This window comes from Dromiciops gliroides, chromosome 2, assembly GCF_019393635.1.
Source record: "Dromiciops gliroides isolate mDroGli1 chromosome 2, mDroGli1.pri, whole genome shotgun sequence".
Classification (NCBI taxonomy): domain Eukaryota; kingdom Metazoa; phylum Chordata; class Mammalia; order Microbiotheria; family Microbiotheriidae; genus Dromiciops; species Dromiciops gliroides.
This window is the reverse complement of record NC_057862.1, coordinates 683,715,212-683,734,965: the sequence shown is the minus strand read 5'-3', so window position 1 is coordinate 683,734,965 and position 19,754 is coordinate 683,715,212. Positions and strand designations below refer to the sequence as shown.

Sequence of the window (19,754 nt, the reverse complement as noted above, 5' to 3'; positions counted from 1 at the left end):
AAGTAAACAGAAGGCAATCTCATAAGAGAAGCCCCGGCAGCTTAGGGACTGGCAAAGAGCTCTTGCAGAAAATGGGAATTGAGCTTCTTGAAAGTGGACAGAGAAATGAAGAGGCAGAAGGAGAACATTCTAGTCTTGGATGTGGGAGAGAAATTGATATGTATAAGGACTGACAAGTAGCCCATTATAGCTGGAATGTAGATGGAGTGTACTGAAGTATCATCGTGCAAGGTAAGAAGGGGCCAGGCTTCAAATGCAAAATAGAGGCATTTATATTTGATCCTGGGGGAAGGATCAGATAGGAAGGTATTGGGGGTTGTTGAATAGAGGCTGACATGGTCAAATCAACACTTTGGGAAAATCACATTGGTAGCTAAGTGGAAGATGGATTGAGGAGATGCAGGCAGAAAGAGCAATTAGAAGGCTATTGCAAGAGCTAAGTTAAGTAACTGGTCAAGAGCCAGTCTATGTCAAAGGTGGGACTCGAACTCAGATCTCACTGGTTCAGAAATTAGCTCTCTATCCATGATGACACATTATCTCTTATGAATTATAAGGGTGCTAGATGAAAAAATCTCTTAGGTCTCCACCAGCTCTAAGAACCTTTTTTCCAAAGAAGCAAATTTCAGCTTGCCATAAGATTTACATCTGTCCCTAGATGGAAGAGGTTACCTTGGAATGGTCAGCTTCCCCCTCGCTGGAGGTCCTCAGTTACAGGCCAGATGACCCCTTGTCAGGGATACCATACAGCAGACGTGACAAACACATGACCTGGCCTATCATGACTTCATGTAACCCACAGTACTTTGAAGAAGCCTTATTGTTGTTCAGTTATTTTTCAGTTGTTGCCTGACTCTTTGTGACCCCATTTGGGGTTTTCTTAGTAAATATCCTGGAGTGGTTTGTCACTTTATTCTCCAGCTCACTTTACAGATGGGGAAACTAAGGCAAGCATGCTTCAGTGACTTGCCCAGGGTTACACAGCTAGTAAATCTCTGAGGACACATTTGAATTCAGGAAGATGAGTCTTCCTGACTTCAAGTCAAACAATCTATATATTAAGCCATCTAGCTGACCCATATTTAAAATGTCATTCCTAATCAATTTTAATGTGCTGATATACTGATGTTTTTTTAAAGAACTATATAAATACATGGTTTTCTAAGTCAATATGTTGCCCATAAGAATCCTTATGTAGAGTTTAATGGTACCCATTTCTATTTGAGTTTGACCCCACTACTATAGAGGGATTTCTTGTTCACATACATATAGGACTTGCTGGTCTCAGAGACCAGCTTCCACCTCTGAGATTCTAGGAAGCCAAGTTCCAAAGGGAATCCCTCTCCCTCTTTATGTAAAGCTATGAGTTCCTGCTTTAAGTGGTTAAATGGATAGAACACTACAATTACTAAGTTCAGATTTCAACTCCTATTTCAGGCATATAAGAGCTGTATGACTCTGGACAAGTCACTTAAGTTCTACCTGCCTCAGTTTCCCCATCTATAAAAGTGGGAATAATAATAGCACCTAGCTTATAGGATTATTTCAAAGATTAAAAAAGAATATAAGATATAGATATATAGTATATTGTGTATGGTTTTTGCATTTATTTTCTTTAAATGCATTTAGCATATACATATATGTATGTTCATATATATACATATATACCTATGTAATGTGTGCATATATATTTATCTTTTCCATTTGACTAGAAGCTCCTTGAAGGTAGGGATATTTTTCTTTGTACTTATATTGTCAGTTCCTATCACAATGCTTAGCATGTACTAGGTGCTTAATAACTGCTATCTATTGACTGAGAAAGATAAGATACATTCAGCAATTGAAGACCAATCCCCCTCTAGTATCTCCCCACCCCAGGACACTTGCCACCTCTTGGGATGCATTTGTCTCCAAAGAGCACTGTTTTCACACCAAATCCACCAAGTGTGAAAAGCATGAGTCTGTCAGTGAAGATGCAGGAGGATTGATTCTTCTCCCAGAGCCCCATTATATTAGCTGCTTCTCCTTTTGAGTCAATATATTAATTAGAAAAGTGAAGACCAGGATTTTTAGTACCTAGCATGCATGTCACAAAGAGACTGGGCCATAATTAAAGTTTACATTTCTATTGATGTCATTCAGCATACTTAACAATCAGAACTGAATATAATACCCTAGATGAAGTCTGACCAGCACAGGGGGCTTCACCTTCATGAACGAGGCAGTTAGGTATCACAATGGATAGTAAGCTGGATCCGAGTCAGGTAGACATGAGTTCAAATCCAGCCTCTGATATTTCCTACCTGTGTGATGCAAGGCAACTAATTCAACCTCTGTTTGCTTTAGTTTCTTCTCTATAAAATAGAATAATACCATCTTCCTCTCAGGGTTTCTGTGAGGATCAAGTGAGATAATATTTGTAAAGCACTTTGAAAACCTTTAGGTGTTATATAAATTCTAATTATTATTATATTAAATTATTATTTCTAGAAACACTGTTTCTCTTAATGCAGCATAAGATCACCTCAACTTCCTAGGTTGCCAAGGTGATGGGTTTACCCTCATTGGAAATCTTCAAGTGAAGACTGGTTGATCACTTATAAAGGACAGTGACTTTTCCATCTTTATTATCATCAGTGTCATTTCTCTCTCCTCTATAACCACATCTGAGACTGCGATGTCAGAGCCCAAGTGTGGTGGAACCACTGTCATTAATGGTGACATGAGTTTTTTCTGCAATCTTCTGGTTGTAATAGCAGTGTCGATTGCACTATGGGATGACTTTCCTTGTTAGATACCAAAGTCTTCCTCTACAGATAGCACCCGTTGCTTCTGGTTCTACTCTCTGTGGCTAAACAGATCAATACTAATCTTTCTTCCACTTTGACAGCTCCTCAAACCTGAAAATACATTGAATGGTGTGATTTAAGAACTTGATCCTCACCCCCTGTTGTCCCCCGGAGGGGGAGGGAGGGAGAGAGAGAGAAAGGGAGAGAGAGGGAGAGAGGGAGGGAGGGAGGGAGAGAGAGAGGGAGAGGGAGAGGGAGAGGGAGAGAGAGAAGGAAGGACGAAAGGAGGGAGAGAGAGAGGGAGGGAGGAAGAGGGAGAGAGCAACAGAGAGAAAGAAAGAAAGAAAGAAAGAAAGAAGAAAGAAAGAGAAAGAAAGAAAGAAAGAAAGAAAGAAAAGAAGAGAAAGAAAGAAAGAAAGAAAGAAAGAAAGAAAGAAAGAAAGAGGGAGAGAGCTCTTGAACTTTGTTTGAAATTCAGTCAATCGGATATCCTATTTGGATTGCTAAAAAGACTTTCCGAGAATGCTAGGGGCTTTAGTCAGTCATATCTTTGTATGAATTAATTTGGGGAAAGTTCTGGCTTTTGAGTCAGAGAAATTTGATCCATTCATAGTCCCAGGGGCACTGTTGAATCTTGACTGCAGTGTATTGCTCATATAATCATGGGAAAATCATTTCACTTCTTGAGACCTGTTTCCTCATCTATAAAATGTGCCAGATGCCCTCTATGGCCCCTTATGGCTCTAAATCTATGATTTGAGCCTTTCCTAACACAAATCTGAGAAATGATGATAAAAATGAGAATTTTGCTACAGTCGAGAGAGGTTAGAAGGGTAGAGAGAATTTTGAAGTCTGGGGGTAGAAGGAATGGAGAGCCAAATCAAAGGCTTTTGACCAGAAGCTAGCATGAAGTCTTGGGCAGAGAGGGCATCAGGAAGAAGGATGGGGTCAAGTAAAAGTGATGGGAAGAGAAATAATAAGGGAATAAAGAAAAGGAGATGCTAAAATGTTGTACCTCAAGCATATGATCTGAAATATTTCCATGCTATTATCATCCCACTCCTGGCTTTCTGACACTTAACCTCAAATAATGACCAATTCAAGAATGTCGCCGCTTGACAAGATTGTGACAAATTTCAGACTTCATAAGTACTCATTAGCATTTGGTCTTAGAGTTCAGAAATTTTCACATTTTTTTCTTTACTAAAAATTTCCAAATAAGGAAAATTTATCCCCAATCTAATTCCTTGAGAAGAGAGTCTCCCAGGCAAGGTAGTATTGACATGCCCAGTTCTCCCCGGCAATCATTAAGCCAACTCTCAGGCCTTTACCAAGTACAGACAATCTTGTTAGTGATGCTTCTTGTTAGTGTAACAGGCTGAGTGGGAGGAGGGAACGTTGGACTATACAGCTATTTCTGTTCTATATTAAAGTTTCCTCCGCAGCTAGCCAGACATGGTGGCCTTTGCCCCCCCTTCTCCATTTGGTTAAAGCCATCATTACAGAGTAACTCACTGCCCACCCCACCTCATTCCTCCTCCACTTATCCATCTCATCCTTTGATTGATTCTCTGGGGAAGGAACACTAGAGAGATGCTTTTGTGTTCACTTGAGAGCACTAATGCAGAAAAATCTTAAAACCACTTGAGGGAAAGAGAGGAGAAGGGAGGCAGTCCCTCCCAAAATCCTTTCTTCTAGAGGGAGCCTTAATTCTAGTTGTGTTTGCTCATTTAATTATTTCCTATCTATCCTGCATATAGCTTATATGAACATATCTGTTTGCTTGTTGTCCCCTCCATTAAATTTCCAGCTCCTTGTCTTAGAACAGTTCTGAGAACATCATAGTTGCTTAATGACTGGTTGTTGCTTTTCACTCTCAAAGAGGACCAAAATAATATCATTTTGCTTAATTGTTGTTTGTCCTTTCTCAAAGAGGACTGTGACATTGGGCTGATATCAAGACTTGTATTGAATTGGGTTTAAGTGAGGGAGGGCTGTGCAAGGTCACCAACCTCATTCCCTCCTCCAGAGTCATCCGAGTTCAGTGGCAAGATATATATCAGGATGGCTGGAGTTGGCCCCAAATATTTTAGACAAGTGGAGTTGTGGGACTTGCCCAGGGTCATATAGCTAGTAAGTGTCTGAGGTAAGATTTGAACTCAGGTCCTCTTGACTCCAGGGCTAGTGCTCTATCCACTGTGTCACCTAGCTGCCCTACATTTTTCTTAATAAATGTTTCTTGACTGACTGATTCACCAAAGCAATAAGGTCCTGTTGAGTACTAAATCCATGGACCCTCATTGCCCATCCTTTGATATGCGTTTAAGTCCATTAGGTAATGAGATGTGAGGGAGGTGTGGCAAATATTATTCCCATTTTACAAATAAGGAAACTGAGGTTTAAAGAAATTGAATGACTTTCCCAAAATTACATAGATTATGATTTTTTAAAAATAACTCAAATTTCTATAGTGCTTTAAGGGCTCGCAATAGCCTAGTGAAAAAAAGGTAAAACAAGTATTATCTCCATCTTACAAATGAAGCAATTGAGATGCAGAGAGGTTGACTAACATGCCCAGGGTCACACAGCCCACTAGGGACAGTGATAGAATTTACAGTCAGTTTTCTAGTTCTTTTTTTTCTCCCAAGATCTATGTTTCTGCTGTTGTGCCACATTTGTAGCCTTGTGCATATCACCTTATGCTCTGCTTCAACCCGGCCAAATATTTTATATGAATATATTTGTCTTTTATTCTAGGGTCTTTCTTCCCTGAATCTAAGCCCTCGGATACTGTTTTTAAAATAGCCTTTTGGCTCGGATACTTAAACAGCTGCATCAACCCCATCATCTATCCTTGTTCCAGTCAAGAGTTTAAAAAGGCATTCCAAAATGTCCTGAGAGTCCAGTGTCTCCGAAGAAAACAGTCCACAAAACACGCCATTGGCTATACCCTCAACCCACCCAGCCATGCCATAGAAGAGCACAAGGACTTGGTGCGTATTCCAGTGGGATCAGGGGAGACCTTCTATAAGATCTCCAAGTCAGAGGAGGTCTGCGAGTGGAAATTTTTCTCTTCCACCTCCAGTGGGTCCACTAAGAATGCTGTGTCCCACGACCAGTCCACCTGCACTTCAGCCCGGGTGAGAAGCAAAAGCTTTCTGAGGGTCTGCTGCTGTGTGGGGGCCTCCAGTCCAACTGTCCAAGAGAACCGCCAACTGCCCACCATTAAGGTTCACACCATCTCCCTCAGTGAGAATGGGGAGGAGGTCTAAGGGGCTGAGGCAGTCCCAAGGGAGAGGGAACGTCAGTAGGTCATTTGTCATCCCATCTCCCATTCATCACTCTGGATAGTTACTCTTCCTGGAGTAAAGGCAATGGCCTTCCATCTGGGGTGGGGAAGAAAGAGAGAGATATGAGTGATCATCTTGGAGTCCAGTGACTTAGAATGATGGTAATCATTATTCCCTGGCTGGGAACACTTTCTCTCTGAGCCTTCCTTTTTGTCTTTGGTCATTCCAACGAAAAATATCATGGGAAACAATTTCCTACACAATCCAAAAGACTATAAATATATGATTATGATTTCATCGGGAATATTTTCAGCGCACACTCTAAGTTTGGAGTTATTTCTTGATGGCGTGAGGAGATTTTTTTTTCCAGGCTGAATTTACTGATGTCCTCAGTCACTATTTTAGTGAATAGGAGAGGGTAAGGGAGAGGATTCAAAATGGAGCTTAATATTCCTAAGCATATTTTCCTCTCCTCTGAGGGAAAGTTCTTCAACCTGACCACTATGGATCCTTCCTGAATCTCTGTTGTGGGAAATATGAGAGTAAGGTTTACTTTTCTCTGGATTCTTGCTTTGATGCCAACCCTCAATTCCCAGAGTCTAGCTGAGATGACATTCATTGAGTTATTGAATCAAAGAGAGGGAAATTCTCTTTTTTTTGGGGGGGGGGGAGGTGTTGAAAGTCCCAATAAGGTAATCAAATCCTTTACCGATAAAGTTCAATAATTCATTATATATGTATTAATTGCCCTCTATGTGTTGGATATTGGATGTACAAGAAAGAAAAGAGCACAGTCGCTACTCTGAAGGAGCTAATAGTCTAATAAATGGGGTATACCATGCACAGATAATTAAGATACAAGATAAATGGTTATGGGATCAAAGGAGAGGTGTAGACAAAGTGCTATAAGAAATAGTGGAGGAAGGAGAAGTCATATTTGGCCAAAAGATTTTATTCCATTCCATAAGCATATATTAAGCACCCAGACACTCTGCTAGATCCTAGTCAACACAAAGACAAAAGTGAAACAGTCCCTGCCCTCAGGAAGTTTACCTTCTATTAGAGATCAGACTTCAATTTAATTCAATCCAAAAAAATGTATTAAGTACCTACTATCTTCAAGGGAGAGTGCTAGACTCTGGGGGATACAAAGATGAAAATAAGATAGTTCTTGTCATCAGGAAGCTTACAGTCTCCTGGGCAATCAGAATGAAAATTTTGTTACTACTCTTCTTCCTGTTACCACCTTGAAACAGCATGGTGTAGTGTCTAGGATCCTGCTTCAGATGTTGATGATCTGGGTGACCCTGAGCCTCAGTTTCTTCATCTGTAAAATGAGCAAAATAATAGCACTTAACTTCACAAGGTTGTAGTGAGGCCCAAAGAATATAATGCACAGTGTAAAGTAAAAAGCACCATATCAAAGTCAATAATGATTGCATTTCTTTATTGATTTACATGCTTGAACTCTCAGTAAGAACAGAAGCCCTTTAAGAGGAGGAAAGGTTTCATATGGGGCTTTGTCTCTTCAGCACATGCCCCCAGCGATAAGAGAGACTAGGCCTGATTTCATTGGTATAAGGAACTCCCAGGTGACAAAACTCCTTCTATCAATGCAGGTTAGCACTTTGTCTCTACTTCATTTTAGAGTTGCCTAGATCTGTGCAAGGCTCCATTCCCAGGGTCACACAAACAGTAGATGTACAATACTTGAAGCCTGAGTCTTCCTGACTCTGCATCCCCATTACAGAGTCATGCAACCAATATGTGGCAGAAACAGGCCTTCCACCTGGAATTCCCTTGTCTTGAGCATGGCTCTGTATCTCTTCATTAATATCTGTTGGATTTGCTAAATTGAATATCATCTTAAGTATAAAACCAATTAAGTCATTTTGAGGAGCTGATGAGCAAAAAAGTCATTTGCAGCACACTGGCTGGAAGAAAAGAGAGAAGGGGAAGCTAGGTGGCACAGTGGATAAAGCACCAGCCCTGGATTCAGGAGGATCTGAGTTCAAATTTGGCCTCAGACACTTGACACTTACTAGGTGTGTGACCCTGGACAAGTCATTTAACCCTCATTGCCCCACAAATAATAAATAAATAAAAGAAGAGAAGAGAGAGCATGAGAAACTCAGGAGATTATTGCACCTGAAGGCTGAGGCTGCCAAATAACTCCCCAGCCTCCTCAGTTTGGCCAGGGGCAGGAAGACCCTTCTTGACAAATCACCTGCTATTTCAGGAACTCATTTATGAGAAAATGAAGGGCTGCTCATCCTTCTGGGCCCATCGGGATTTCAATATCCATTTCCTGCTGTTGCATGATGCACCAGGCTCAGACTATCCAATACACCTGCGTATGTGGGCAGGAGCCAGTTCCAACTCAGATGTGTCCTTTCTTGCCAGATTAGTGATGTCAATGCTTAGCAGATGGCCTCTGGATCATTTCCATGCTACTTTTCTTCCCTTTGTCTAACACCTTTTTTTTAATATTGTCAAAGTGTGTGGCAAGCAGCAATTTTGTGCCCAGGGCAAATGTTATGAAATGATTGTAGCAGACATGAGGCAGGGGAAGTACTCATCTGGGTTGCCATCTCGTAACTTCCCATCTTAACTAATTACTTTGCTAAGTGTTCAATTCAATGGTTTCAGGGGTCTTGAAGGATTGCAAGTACTGTGAGCATTCTCTAAATTGAAGGTGTCAAACACTTGGCCCTATAATACTCCCAAGTACAGCACCAACCAGATTAATTAAAATGTATTTGGGATACATTAAACAAAAGTAATAAAAATGCAATAGAACAAAGATAATGTTAATATGTGGTTTTCTAAGTCAATACTCAGCCTAAAGGTATCCTTATGAATGGTTTAGTAGCTCCATTTTTTTTATGTTTTAGGCCACTGCTCAAAATTTTGGTTCCTGGGGACATAGCCTTGATCACCTTACCCTAGCTAAGGCACAAAATTTACCTAACCCTCAGAACAAGGGCAAGCTACACTTGCATTTCCTTTCATGTAACCCCGTCAATGATACTGTAGTATATTCTCCCCCATTGTAATGAAAAATGTGTAATGGGGATGAATCAAGAGTTTTTGTGGGCATTTTCTATACAGTTGGGAAGGGTTGGAGGATACTGTCCTCCTGCTTTTACTGACAGTGTCCCCCACTTTCTCCAGTGAAAGAACTTTTCCTTTATGTGTCCTCACTCCTGTTGGTGTGATGAGCATTCTACCTTGTGCCAGGTTTGCATGGTGGCTGGATATGATGAAACACAGTTTCCCTTATGGGCAAATTCATTCCTCTCTAAATGTCAGGCTGCTCTGTCAAAGAAGAAAGTCTCATTTAAGGGCCTCTGAGGTTGCTTTGAGCTCCAGATATATGACCCAACAATACTATGGCTCTATAACTGTCACTAATTCTATAGAGGTTACACAAGATGATGGGGATCCCAGAAGAACGTCATGTCTGGCAAGTCTTCCTGAAGAGGAATAATTTAGGGGTCAAATTGTAGAGGATTCAGAATGATTCTGCAGGGGAAAACAAACTGGATTTGAAGCAGAAGATTTGGCTTTAAATTCCAACTATTCCACTTATGATCTGTGTGACTTTAAACAAATAATTTAACCTCTCCTTGACTCACTTTCCTTATATGTAAAATGATGAGACAACTCTGCCTCTAAAATCCCCTCTGGATCTAACTTGATGATCCTCTGAATTTTTCTGTCACCTTTCACTTAACAAGGAAAGTCTTCATGAATTTATCTGAACTGGATGGGACTGTTTTCATCTAAGTTTAAATGTTTAGACAATACTCCCCACTCACCCCATTCTCACCATCATCTACAAGATCAGCCTCTTGGAAAGAATGGTAGTAACTGTCCCCCTGAAAAAGATAATGTATTTTGAGCAAAGATCTCTAAGTACCTTGAAGTCATGTATGTCTTAACCTAATTTATGAATAAGAAAACCTCGATAATAATAGCTAGCATTTAGATCATGCTTTAAGGTTTGCAAAGCACTTTGCATGTTATCTCATTCAATCCTCCCCAAAACCCTGTGATGTAAGTACTTTTATTGTGTACATTTACAGATTAGGAAATTGAAGCTGGCAAAGGCTAAATAGCTTGCCCAGGATCACACAGATAGTGACTGGAGCAGTATTCGAATGCAACTCATTCTATTGCCAAATCCTCCTATACCACCTAGCCACCAAAATAAATGCATAAATAGAGCATGGTGGAGTCTTACCCTTAATGTTGCTTCTGGTAAAATTAACTAACCAGGAAATTATTCAGTCATATGACACCAACCACAATCATTATTACAATGTCAAATATCCATAAACACTTTGACCCTCTCCCCCATTCCCATTCTCTTTAACCTAAGAATTAGACTCTGACACTTTCCCATTTCCCTATAGTGTGAAATTGGTCATAAAATTATATACGATTGTCAGTTTAAAATTTTGACAATATCATCTGACGTTTGGAATATTGGGTTGGGAAGGAAAAAAGATTGGCAACTTCAGTTGGCTTTTTGGCCAATCAACCAAATCAATGTCTGCAATTCAGAGTATGCCACACTGTCTAAAGTCATTATATATTGGCACCAAGTCTTGGTGTTTGCTATTTTAAGCAAATGACAGTCACGGTTAGACCCTATTCCTGTCTCATGTTTACTGCCTCTATTTTTAGTTTGGAGAATTTGCCCAGAATGATTGGTATTGAAAAGGCTTCTTGAACATATTCAAGTAGGAACTTTGAAGTGGATATTTGTCCCTAGAAGCCATCCAAACTAATGAAAAGGGGCCAAACTCACAGGACTAGGGATCATTTGGGCATTTGGCCTGTCGGAAATTGGACAAAGACCTAGCTTGCTCTGATTATTTCACTGGCCTACGGAGGCAGGAAGAGCCTCAAGAAGTGCACATTTGGCTGGCTGTCAATACTTGAGCTTCCATCAGGATCTTTTCCTCATTTTCTTATATCTAGGATTACTCCTACCTAAAGTACACACTGGTTGTATGTGAATACCCACTTAAAACATTAAATCAGCAAGACCATGCCTTTGGATGAGCTAAGTCCCAGAAGACATGAAAAATAATCCCCTTATTATGATTTTTCATAAAATTATACCCAAATATCTTTTTCTTTGTGTGCTTAGAAATGACTTCTAAACATCTTTGTCACTCACCACACCAGGATTCTATTCTGTGACATTGGAATTGGGAAGAAAGTTGGTCAAATGAGGAAAGGAATTCAAGAGTTCCTCTCCTCGATCTCATTCCATGAGACTGGGATGAGATTTGGCCCTGTCTAGGAGGACAAATGCAGTTCAATTCAACTCAGTTCAACAAATAGTTACTGAGTAACTACCATACACTAGGAACTCTTCTGGTCTCAGAGGATGCAAAGATAAATCAAAACAGTCCCTACCCTCAAGGAGCTTAGATTCTATTGGAAGAGAACATGGGAGTCACTAGAGATTATAGACTGTAAATGAAATAGTTGGAAATGGTGTCCACTCATTTCCCTTAGTTAGAAAAGGGACTTGGCTTTATCCATTTGTCCCAAGATGGCAAAAAGTAGAGCATGGATAGAGATTGCAGGAGGTGGGTATAGACTTGAGAACCTCATAACTATTCAAGCTCTCCAAAAATGAAAGGGGCAGTGTCGCAGTGTTGTTCCTAATTGGATAACATTAGGCAGAAATCTTTTCAAGAAGTTCTTGCTCAGGTTTGGTTTGCATCAGATGACCTCTAGGGTCCTTTCCAATTCTGGGATTCTGTTTTTTCTATTTATACATGCTTCTCTTGGACTTCCTTTTCTAGATGATGGTGAATTAGTTGGGATCATTTCAGTTGTGAATACCAAGTACTTTTCCCCCTCTCTATCCAGATTAACATCTCACACACACACACACACACATATATATATATATATATATATATGTATGTGTGTGTGTATATATATATATGTATGTATGTATGTATGTATATACCCACTGGTCTTAGGAGCAAGAGTTCTCCATCTGAGCATGGGACTATTTCACTGCTCTTTATTTGAGTCAGCAATCGATTTATTCCTCAGTGTCTAATCACATTCACTCATAATGAAAACTCTCCAGACACTCTTCCATTGCCTCTGGGATTCATTCTGCTCCAATCCCTGACTCTTTGTGAAAGTGATGCTTTCTTGCCCACATGAAGACTATATTTAATTAGGTGTCATTGAAGGGAGTCCCACTGCAAAGAGGATAATAAGCAAAATGCACCTTTGGAAGTCCCACTAGGGCAACTAAGAAGAAGGTGCTGGAGGAGATCTTGGTGCTCACTTACTGTAATCTCTTTTCATACCACTAGGACTTTTAACCCTGAAAACACCTTCAAACAGCTCCAGCCAGAGCCACTGACGACACTCTATGCATCTGTTCCTTGCCCACAAACTTGGTCATGGAGCAAGGCTGATCTCAGCCTGCTTTGACTCCCACCATCTTCATAAACAATGCTGGCCATGAGCCCTATGTCCCTCCAGAGCCTCTGCAAGATGGGTGAGTGGAGATCACAGTTTGCATTTTTGCTGGTGGGGGTGGCAAGAGCCAGTGGCCACAGAGGGACCTGGTAACTGAGTTAAGCTTCCTACAGAGGACACTCAAGCTCTCTGCAAATGCTCAGCTCACCTCTCTCCTCTTCATGTTCCCAAGAGCCCACTTGGTAAGGGATGGCCACCATACAAAAAGCCTTGTCTACACAACACAGGGAAGCTGTCCTACAATATTCTCTACTACTGAAGCATGGATAACTGGTACTCCATTCCAAATTGGTATTAGGTAAAGTGGCCAGCAAAGATGGCTTTTTGTTTTCCCCACAACCACCTTCATCTAAAGGCATTTGTTCAAAGTAGAATGGCTTAGTTATATTTTCTCTGCCTCCTACATCCAAGACATGTGGTGAGATGAGTGAGAAAAACAAACAATCCTCTCATTGTAACATAGTCAGTCATTCTGCTACTCATCTTATATAGTGTTGTGTGTTGACAAGCAATTGAAATTGTCACTAGGATAGACAAAAAGTGAAGCAAATCTAATAGTAATCCAAAAAAAAAGAGTCCAGGACTAAAATGAGCACATATCTAGGAAATGAAAGGATGATAGGTTCATAAATTTAGGCCTGGTAGCCATCTAGGCTAAACTCATCATTTACATTCAAAGATGAAGGACCCAAGGCCACACATGTACTAAAAGACAGAACCAGCATTTAAATCCAGACACCATGGTACAGAGGAAAGAACATTGGTTTATCAGGGGGGGAAAAGCCCCCCAAAAAGTAGAGGACACCAAGAATATTAAATAAATAATTACAATAAGTAATTTTTTTAAAAAAGAATGTTGGCCTAGGAGCCAACATATATTCCACCCTCAGCTCTGCCACTTACTATCTGTGTGTCTTTGGGAAAATACTTTCATCTTTTTGGAATTTAGGTTCTTCAACTGTACTATATTGACATTGCATTGCAGAACCCCCAAGACATCTTCTAGCTCTAAATCTATGACCCTATTACCCTGTGGCACTGGGATATTAATGAGTCATTAAATTGAACAAGTTAATTCCAACATAACAGTATGGTACAACCCAATTCAATGCAATACAGTGAAGAGATTAGGTAAATTTGAGTCTGTGAAAGTAGAAGAAAAGGCAGAAAGCCTTCATGGCCTGAGCTCATTATTTTAAGTCTTTAGCCCTTACTTTCATGTGTTTCCCAAGTTAATAGGAATACAGATCTAGAGTTCTATGGGACTTCAGAAGCAGGTCATCTAGTTTATTTTTTCTCCTTTTACAAATGAAAAGAGTGAGGCATTAAGTGATTTGAGGAAGGTACCGATAGTTGGAGGGCAAGGGAAGCAGAGATTCACAAAAACACAGAAAGTCAGAGCTAAGAAGGACCTCAGAATTGGTACAATATAACCTCTTCATTTTAGGGAGAACAGAATTCAGACCAAGAGAGAGGAAGACCCTTGCCCTCAGGTTAGTTGCTGGGCCAGAGGTTTCAAGGGTCACTTGTTATTTGAAGGCCAATCTCCTTACTCTCTCGATTGCAAGACAACCCATTTGCTCCCTTGAAATTCCCATTTCTCTCCTCCATCTTTAGTATTACTGCATTCCAGACTAGTATGTCAAGCAATGTCTACCATTCCCTGGCTGTGTGCTCTTTAGGTACACTTCTCTGTGGCCTCATGAAATCTTCTCCTGTTCTGCTGTGCACTCTCTTTTGCCCAATTTCCTCCTCTTTACTTTCGTCAAGAGAGCTAATTTCCCTGACATATTAGCACAATCACCTTCATAACCATTCTTTTATCAAACAAGCTTTAAGGGCCTACTATATGTGATAAGCCCTGAGGATGGCAAGGCAAAAAACCCAACCTGAAACACAATCATTTGAATGTTGTCTCCCCATTAGGATATGAGACCTTCCTGTTTTTGCCTTTTGTTACCCATGCCTAGCCCACAGTAAGTGCTTAATAAGTACTTCTTGGTTGATTGGAACTCTCCCTGCACTCAAGATGCCCAAATTCTCCTGGGCATGGAAGTGGTGATGCAAGATAGATAGATAGATAGATAGATAGATAGATAGATAGATAGATAGATAGATAGATAGATAGATAAGGAAATATAAGGCATTTGAGGAAAATAAGAATGTCAGGAAAGATTGTTCCAGGAAGGCTTCAGAGGTGCCCAAGATGAACTTAGAAGAGAATTATTGATTCTGAGGCAGAGATGAAGAGTAGAATATATTCTAGCCATGGGCAATCCACAGAGGCAAGAAGGAGAATATCCAGTTTAAAGAACAGACAGCAGTCCCATTTTACTAGAATATGAAGGGGAGAAGTGGGAAATGAGCCTGAGAGTATAGGATGAAGCCTGATTATAATAGGTTTGGAATGCCAAGCTCAGGAATTCATATTTTATTCCATAAGCAAAGGGATAAGAGGGTGGAGACACTATAGAAAAAGGGTAAGGGGATGGCTAGGTCATGCAGTGGATAAAGCACTGGCCCTGGATTCAAAAGTACCTGAGTTCAAATCCGGCCTCAGACACTTGACACTTACCAGCTGTGTGACCCTGGGCAAGTCACTTAACCCCCATTGCCCCACAAAAAAAGGTAGAAAGAGGGGTAAGTTACTAGTCCAGGAAAAGGATAATGAAGGCTATGCTAGGATGCTGGCTTCAGAAGTGGAGAGGAGAAATTGGAGATACTGCATAAAGAGAACTTTGTTACTTATCAGACAGAGGCAGGGGAGCAGTAGTGGTGAGGGATCAGATAGAACTAAAATATTCATTCCAACTCTAATGTATTCATCTAAGTTCCAGAATCAATGAATCTCTAAGTTAGGTCATCAAGTCCAATCCATACCTGAAAAACAATGCCCTTGGGAATGAACCTGACAAATAGTGACCCAGCCCTTGCTCTAAAACTTCCAGGGAGGGAAAGCATACTCTGCACATATATACCACACACATACACACACATACATACATATAGATACATATATATATATATATATATACACACACACACACATACACCCAGCACATACACATATACATGCATACACATGTATACACATATATACACAGGCATGGAGGTTGCTTTTAGAAATCTCTGATTTTCCTCATATCAAGCTAAATTCTTCCTCTCTGCAGCTTCTCCTTACTGCTTGTATTTCTCCCCTCTGCGGCCAAGCAGAGCAAATCGAATCCTTCTGAAACCTGACAGTTCCTGAAATACTTGAAGACAGTTCTCAAGTTTTCTCTTCTCAGTATAAACACGCCTTTCCCAGTTCCTTCAAGTGATGCTCATGTGGTTGGGTCTGTGTACCCTTCAGCATCCAGGCTTCCATCCTCTGAAGGTTCTGTAACTAGTCAGAGGCAAATCAATACAAACTGACCAAAAATATTTCGATAGGCTACATGTGTCAAGATCTCAATCCTAACCTCTGGTTTCTCCATTTGGTTTCTAGATCATGAAATCATGGGACCATTGATTTAGAGATAAAGGGAATGATAGGAGCTCTCAAGTATTATTCTTTCATTTTACAGATGAGAAAACTGAGGCACAGAGCGGTGAGGTGACTTGCCCAAGGTCATACAGATAATACCTAGCTGAGACAGGATTTATTGGACCATGGCTCTAGAACTAGAAAGTCATTTAGAAGTTGAAGGCCAGACAGGTCCAAGCCCCTCTTTTTATATATGAGGAGTCTAAAACACAGAGAGAATGACTTGTCCAGGACCACACAACCAGTTAGTGTCTGAGGCAAGATTTGAATTCAGGTCTTCTTGACTCCAGGTTCAGCACTCTGTTCACTACACCACTTAGCTCCAGAATTTAAATATGAAATGGGGATGGCTACCTCCCAAGATTTAGCCCATCATGACCCAATCTGAACATTGATGTTCAGTCATATTCCTAGACTATATTTACCTTCTTATCCCACAGTCTACTCCTAACTTTGGGTCTTAAACTTGGTATATGCCCTGAGTAAATTTTGGATATGGAGTTCAAGGTCCGATTCAGCCTTGTTTGGACATACTTTATCCATATGAATCATCTTTGGGGTTTCTAGAAAAGATGTATACTGGCTTGTTACAGGATTTTATTGGCCATGTTTGGTGCAAGTAGAAAATTAGAATATTCAACTCTTTAGGTGAACATAGAAATAAGAGAAAAGGATTGGGAGTTCAGAGACTTTGAGAAAGTACTTTCTCCCTCCCTGGGACTTAGTTTCTTTATCTATAAAATGAGGAGATTGGACTGCATGATCTATAAAGTCTCCCAGCTCTAAAAATATGATGTAGAATCAGTGATCAAAGTTAATGCTGTAGAATCATAGATAGTAAAATATGAGTGTGCTCCATCATGAATGTAAACTCCTCATAAGTAGGAATTGATTCATTCTCTGTATTGTATCTTTAGCACTCCAGTGCCTGAGATATGAGAGGTGCTTGATAAATGAATATCAATCGATTGATTTTGGACCTGAATTAATACAGATTTGTCTTACCTTAAAAAAAAAAGTCAGTTTACCCAGACCTGAACTTACAAACACAGATAAATGAGAAAGTGGGAGATTTCATATAATTATATAAATTATATATAATTATATCATATTTTATATAATTCTTTTGAGATCATGTTCTTCTATCACTTGTAGCCATAGAATCTCTACAGGAAGATCTTGGCATTAAAACATAGACTTTTGCTTATCATCGAAAGCCCTGCACAGTTTCCCAAGATCTCCTCTGTACTTCTGTTATTGACCCACATCATTATCCACCTGAAATGACCAGCCAATATATAATCACTAATATACTGGCTCAATGGGTTGTCCATCCAACTGGATGTTGTAATCTGGCCAATATGTACTTTTCATCCACTTTATTTTTCCACTGTGAATGAATGGGCTGATCTATGTCATATTAATATGAATTGTCTACTTCATGAAAGGATTCTTCATTTTCTACAAAAGGACAAATATTTACTCCACTCAGTTTCCCTCTAGTTTACCTCATGGTAAACAAAAATATAATTTGATACCTCATGGTGAATGGAAGCATGAAGTATAAATTTTAAGAGTAATCTCATTTCCCCAACCTCAGCAAAAAACAATGAAGAATGCTCCTTTTACAGAGCTATTTTATTTACTGGACCTGTAATTTCATTGATATTCTACAAGGAGGCTCACTCTATAAAAGCTGAATGGCACCCCTGCTGCAACTATAGTTCAGTTTTCTGGGGCACTGTGAGGTCAAGAAAAGGCAGAGTTATTCAAGAAAATGCCTAATAAATAAAGTCAATTATACCTTAGAGGTTCATTTTACATCTGAGGCAGTGAAGCTCAGAAAGGTCAAATAACTTTCCCAAGGTCACACTGCTAACACCTCAGAAAGAAGGCAACCCAATCCACTGTTATGGAGGAAAAAAGACAGAAACCTCATTTGGTGTTAATTGATTTCTCAAGCCCATGGCAAGAACCTATCTCCACGAAATTGGGTTCATTCATTTCTCAATTTTGAATTCTGAATTCTCTTTTGTTTGTTAGTTTGTTTTATGTTTGTTTTTTTCATTTCTCAAAAGGAATCCTGTGATACTATTATTCCAGAAAAACTAGTTCATGTGCTGTTCCCAATATACAACATTTCAGTTCCTTCTTCTGTGTGTGTATGTGTGGGTCTTCTTTTGGGGGGAAGGGGCAGTGAGGGTTAAGTGACTTGCCCAGAGTCACACAGCTAATAAGTGTCAAGTGTCTGAGGCTGCATTTGAACTCAGGTCCTCCTGAATCCACAGCTGGTGCTTTAACCACTGCACCACCTAGCTGCCCCTCTTCTGTGTTTTTGCATTCTCTCACAACTAGCTAATATGGGAATTTTTCCATGACTACTCATGTATAGCTTATTTTGAATTGCTTGAGTTCTTGTGGGTGGCAGGTAGGAATGGAGGGGGGAAGAGAAGTTGGAACACAAAGTTTTTTTTTTAATTAAAAAAAAAGCAGATATAGAGAGTAAAACAACAAAAAAAAAAAGAAAAAAAAAGAATAAGCCAGTCCCCCATGTTTAGAATGCCCTTCCTCTTCACCTATGCTTCATGGAGCCGATAGCTCACAACAAGGATTGTATTGAATAGCACCTCTTCCACTAGACCTTTTCCAACCTCCTCAGTTGTGCTAGACTTGTTATATTAAATAGATTTATCTGCATACTTCTTGTCTTCCCCCAGTCTGATATAAGCTCTTTCAGGGAAGGAACTATTTCATTTTTGCCTTTGTTACCTCCAGAGTCTAATACAAAACCTGATACATGGTAGATGCTTAATTGAATTACTTACTGAATTGAAGTAAATCTAAACTCTGTATCTTCCCTAACCCTAGAACAGTGTTCTGCACCCAGTAGGTGCTTAATAAATGCTTGTTAAGCACCATTCAATTGAAACAAATTGGCACATCAAGAGCTGCAGTATGGTAAACTAAAAACAAGGGTTTCTTGGCTTGGCTGATCACTAGCCCTGTGACCTGAGGCAAGTCAATGAACCACAAGAAGTCTTGTTTTCCTCAACTCCAAAAGGAGGGGGTTCAGCCAGATGTCCTCGGGGGTCCCTTTTAGTGCTGAATCTTTGTGACATCTGACTTTCAAGTGAAAGCTCTCTTTTTAAAAGGAAACTTTGCTTTGGGTCCCATCCCATGTCCATTGTCCTGATCTGACTTTTGGCCCATGTCTAAATGAATGAGTTAATGAACACTTGCAAAAACAAACATGCAAAAGCCAAGAACAGGTTTCAGGATCTAATTGTTCACATTCTTGGAGAACCAACTCAGTGTAACAGTCTCTCTCTGTTGTGTTCTCATGGTTACACAACTTTCCTTCCCACCACCCAGATTCTAAGTTTCTATCATCCTCCTCAATACTCCTCCACTGCAAACATCTCCAAAGAAAGAAAAAAACAAAATTCACAGATACAGAAACACCAAAACTTGCCAAAGGAAACTGTCACAACAAATGGCTGCCTCAGCCCCAGACTTGGCACAGTAAACTAGCTCTATCTCCAGTTCTTCCCTTAAGCACTCACATCTCTCCCTTCTTTTCCCCCTTACCTTTTACCCAAGGTTGAACTTCTAAAAAGCCAG

General features: G+C 40.1%; 1 protein-coding gene across 2 annotated transcripts in view; it reads left to right on the top strand.

The window, feature by feature from the left end:
- ADRA1A (adrenoceptor alpha 1A) overlaps window positions 1–18,404 on the top strand; it is a 125,544-nt gene extending 107,140 nt beyond the window's left edge. The window contains exons 3-4 of one of the 2 annotated variants that reach the window (XM_043986812.1): window positions 5,547–5,782; window positions 12,439–18,404. In XM_043986812.1, the coding sequence (XP_043842747.1) occupies window positions 5,547–5,782; window positions 12,439–12,447 (245 nt within the window). In that variant the 3' untranslated portion in view covers window positions 12,448–18,404. Of the gene's footprint in view, window positions 1–5,546; window positions 9,186–12,438 lie in introns of those variants that run through there. The other variant, XM_043986811.1, reaches the window with a different exon arrangement.
- The last annotated feature ends 1,350 nt before the right edge of the window (window positions 18,405–19,754 follow it).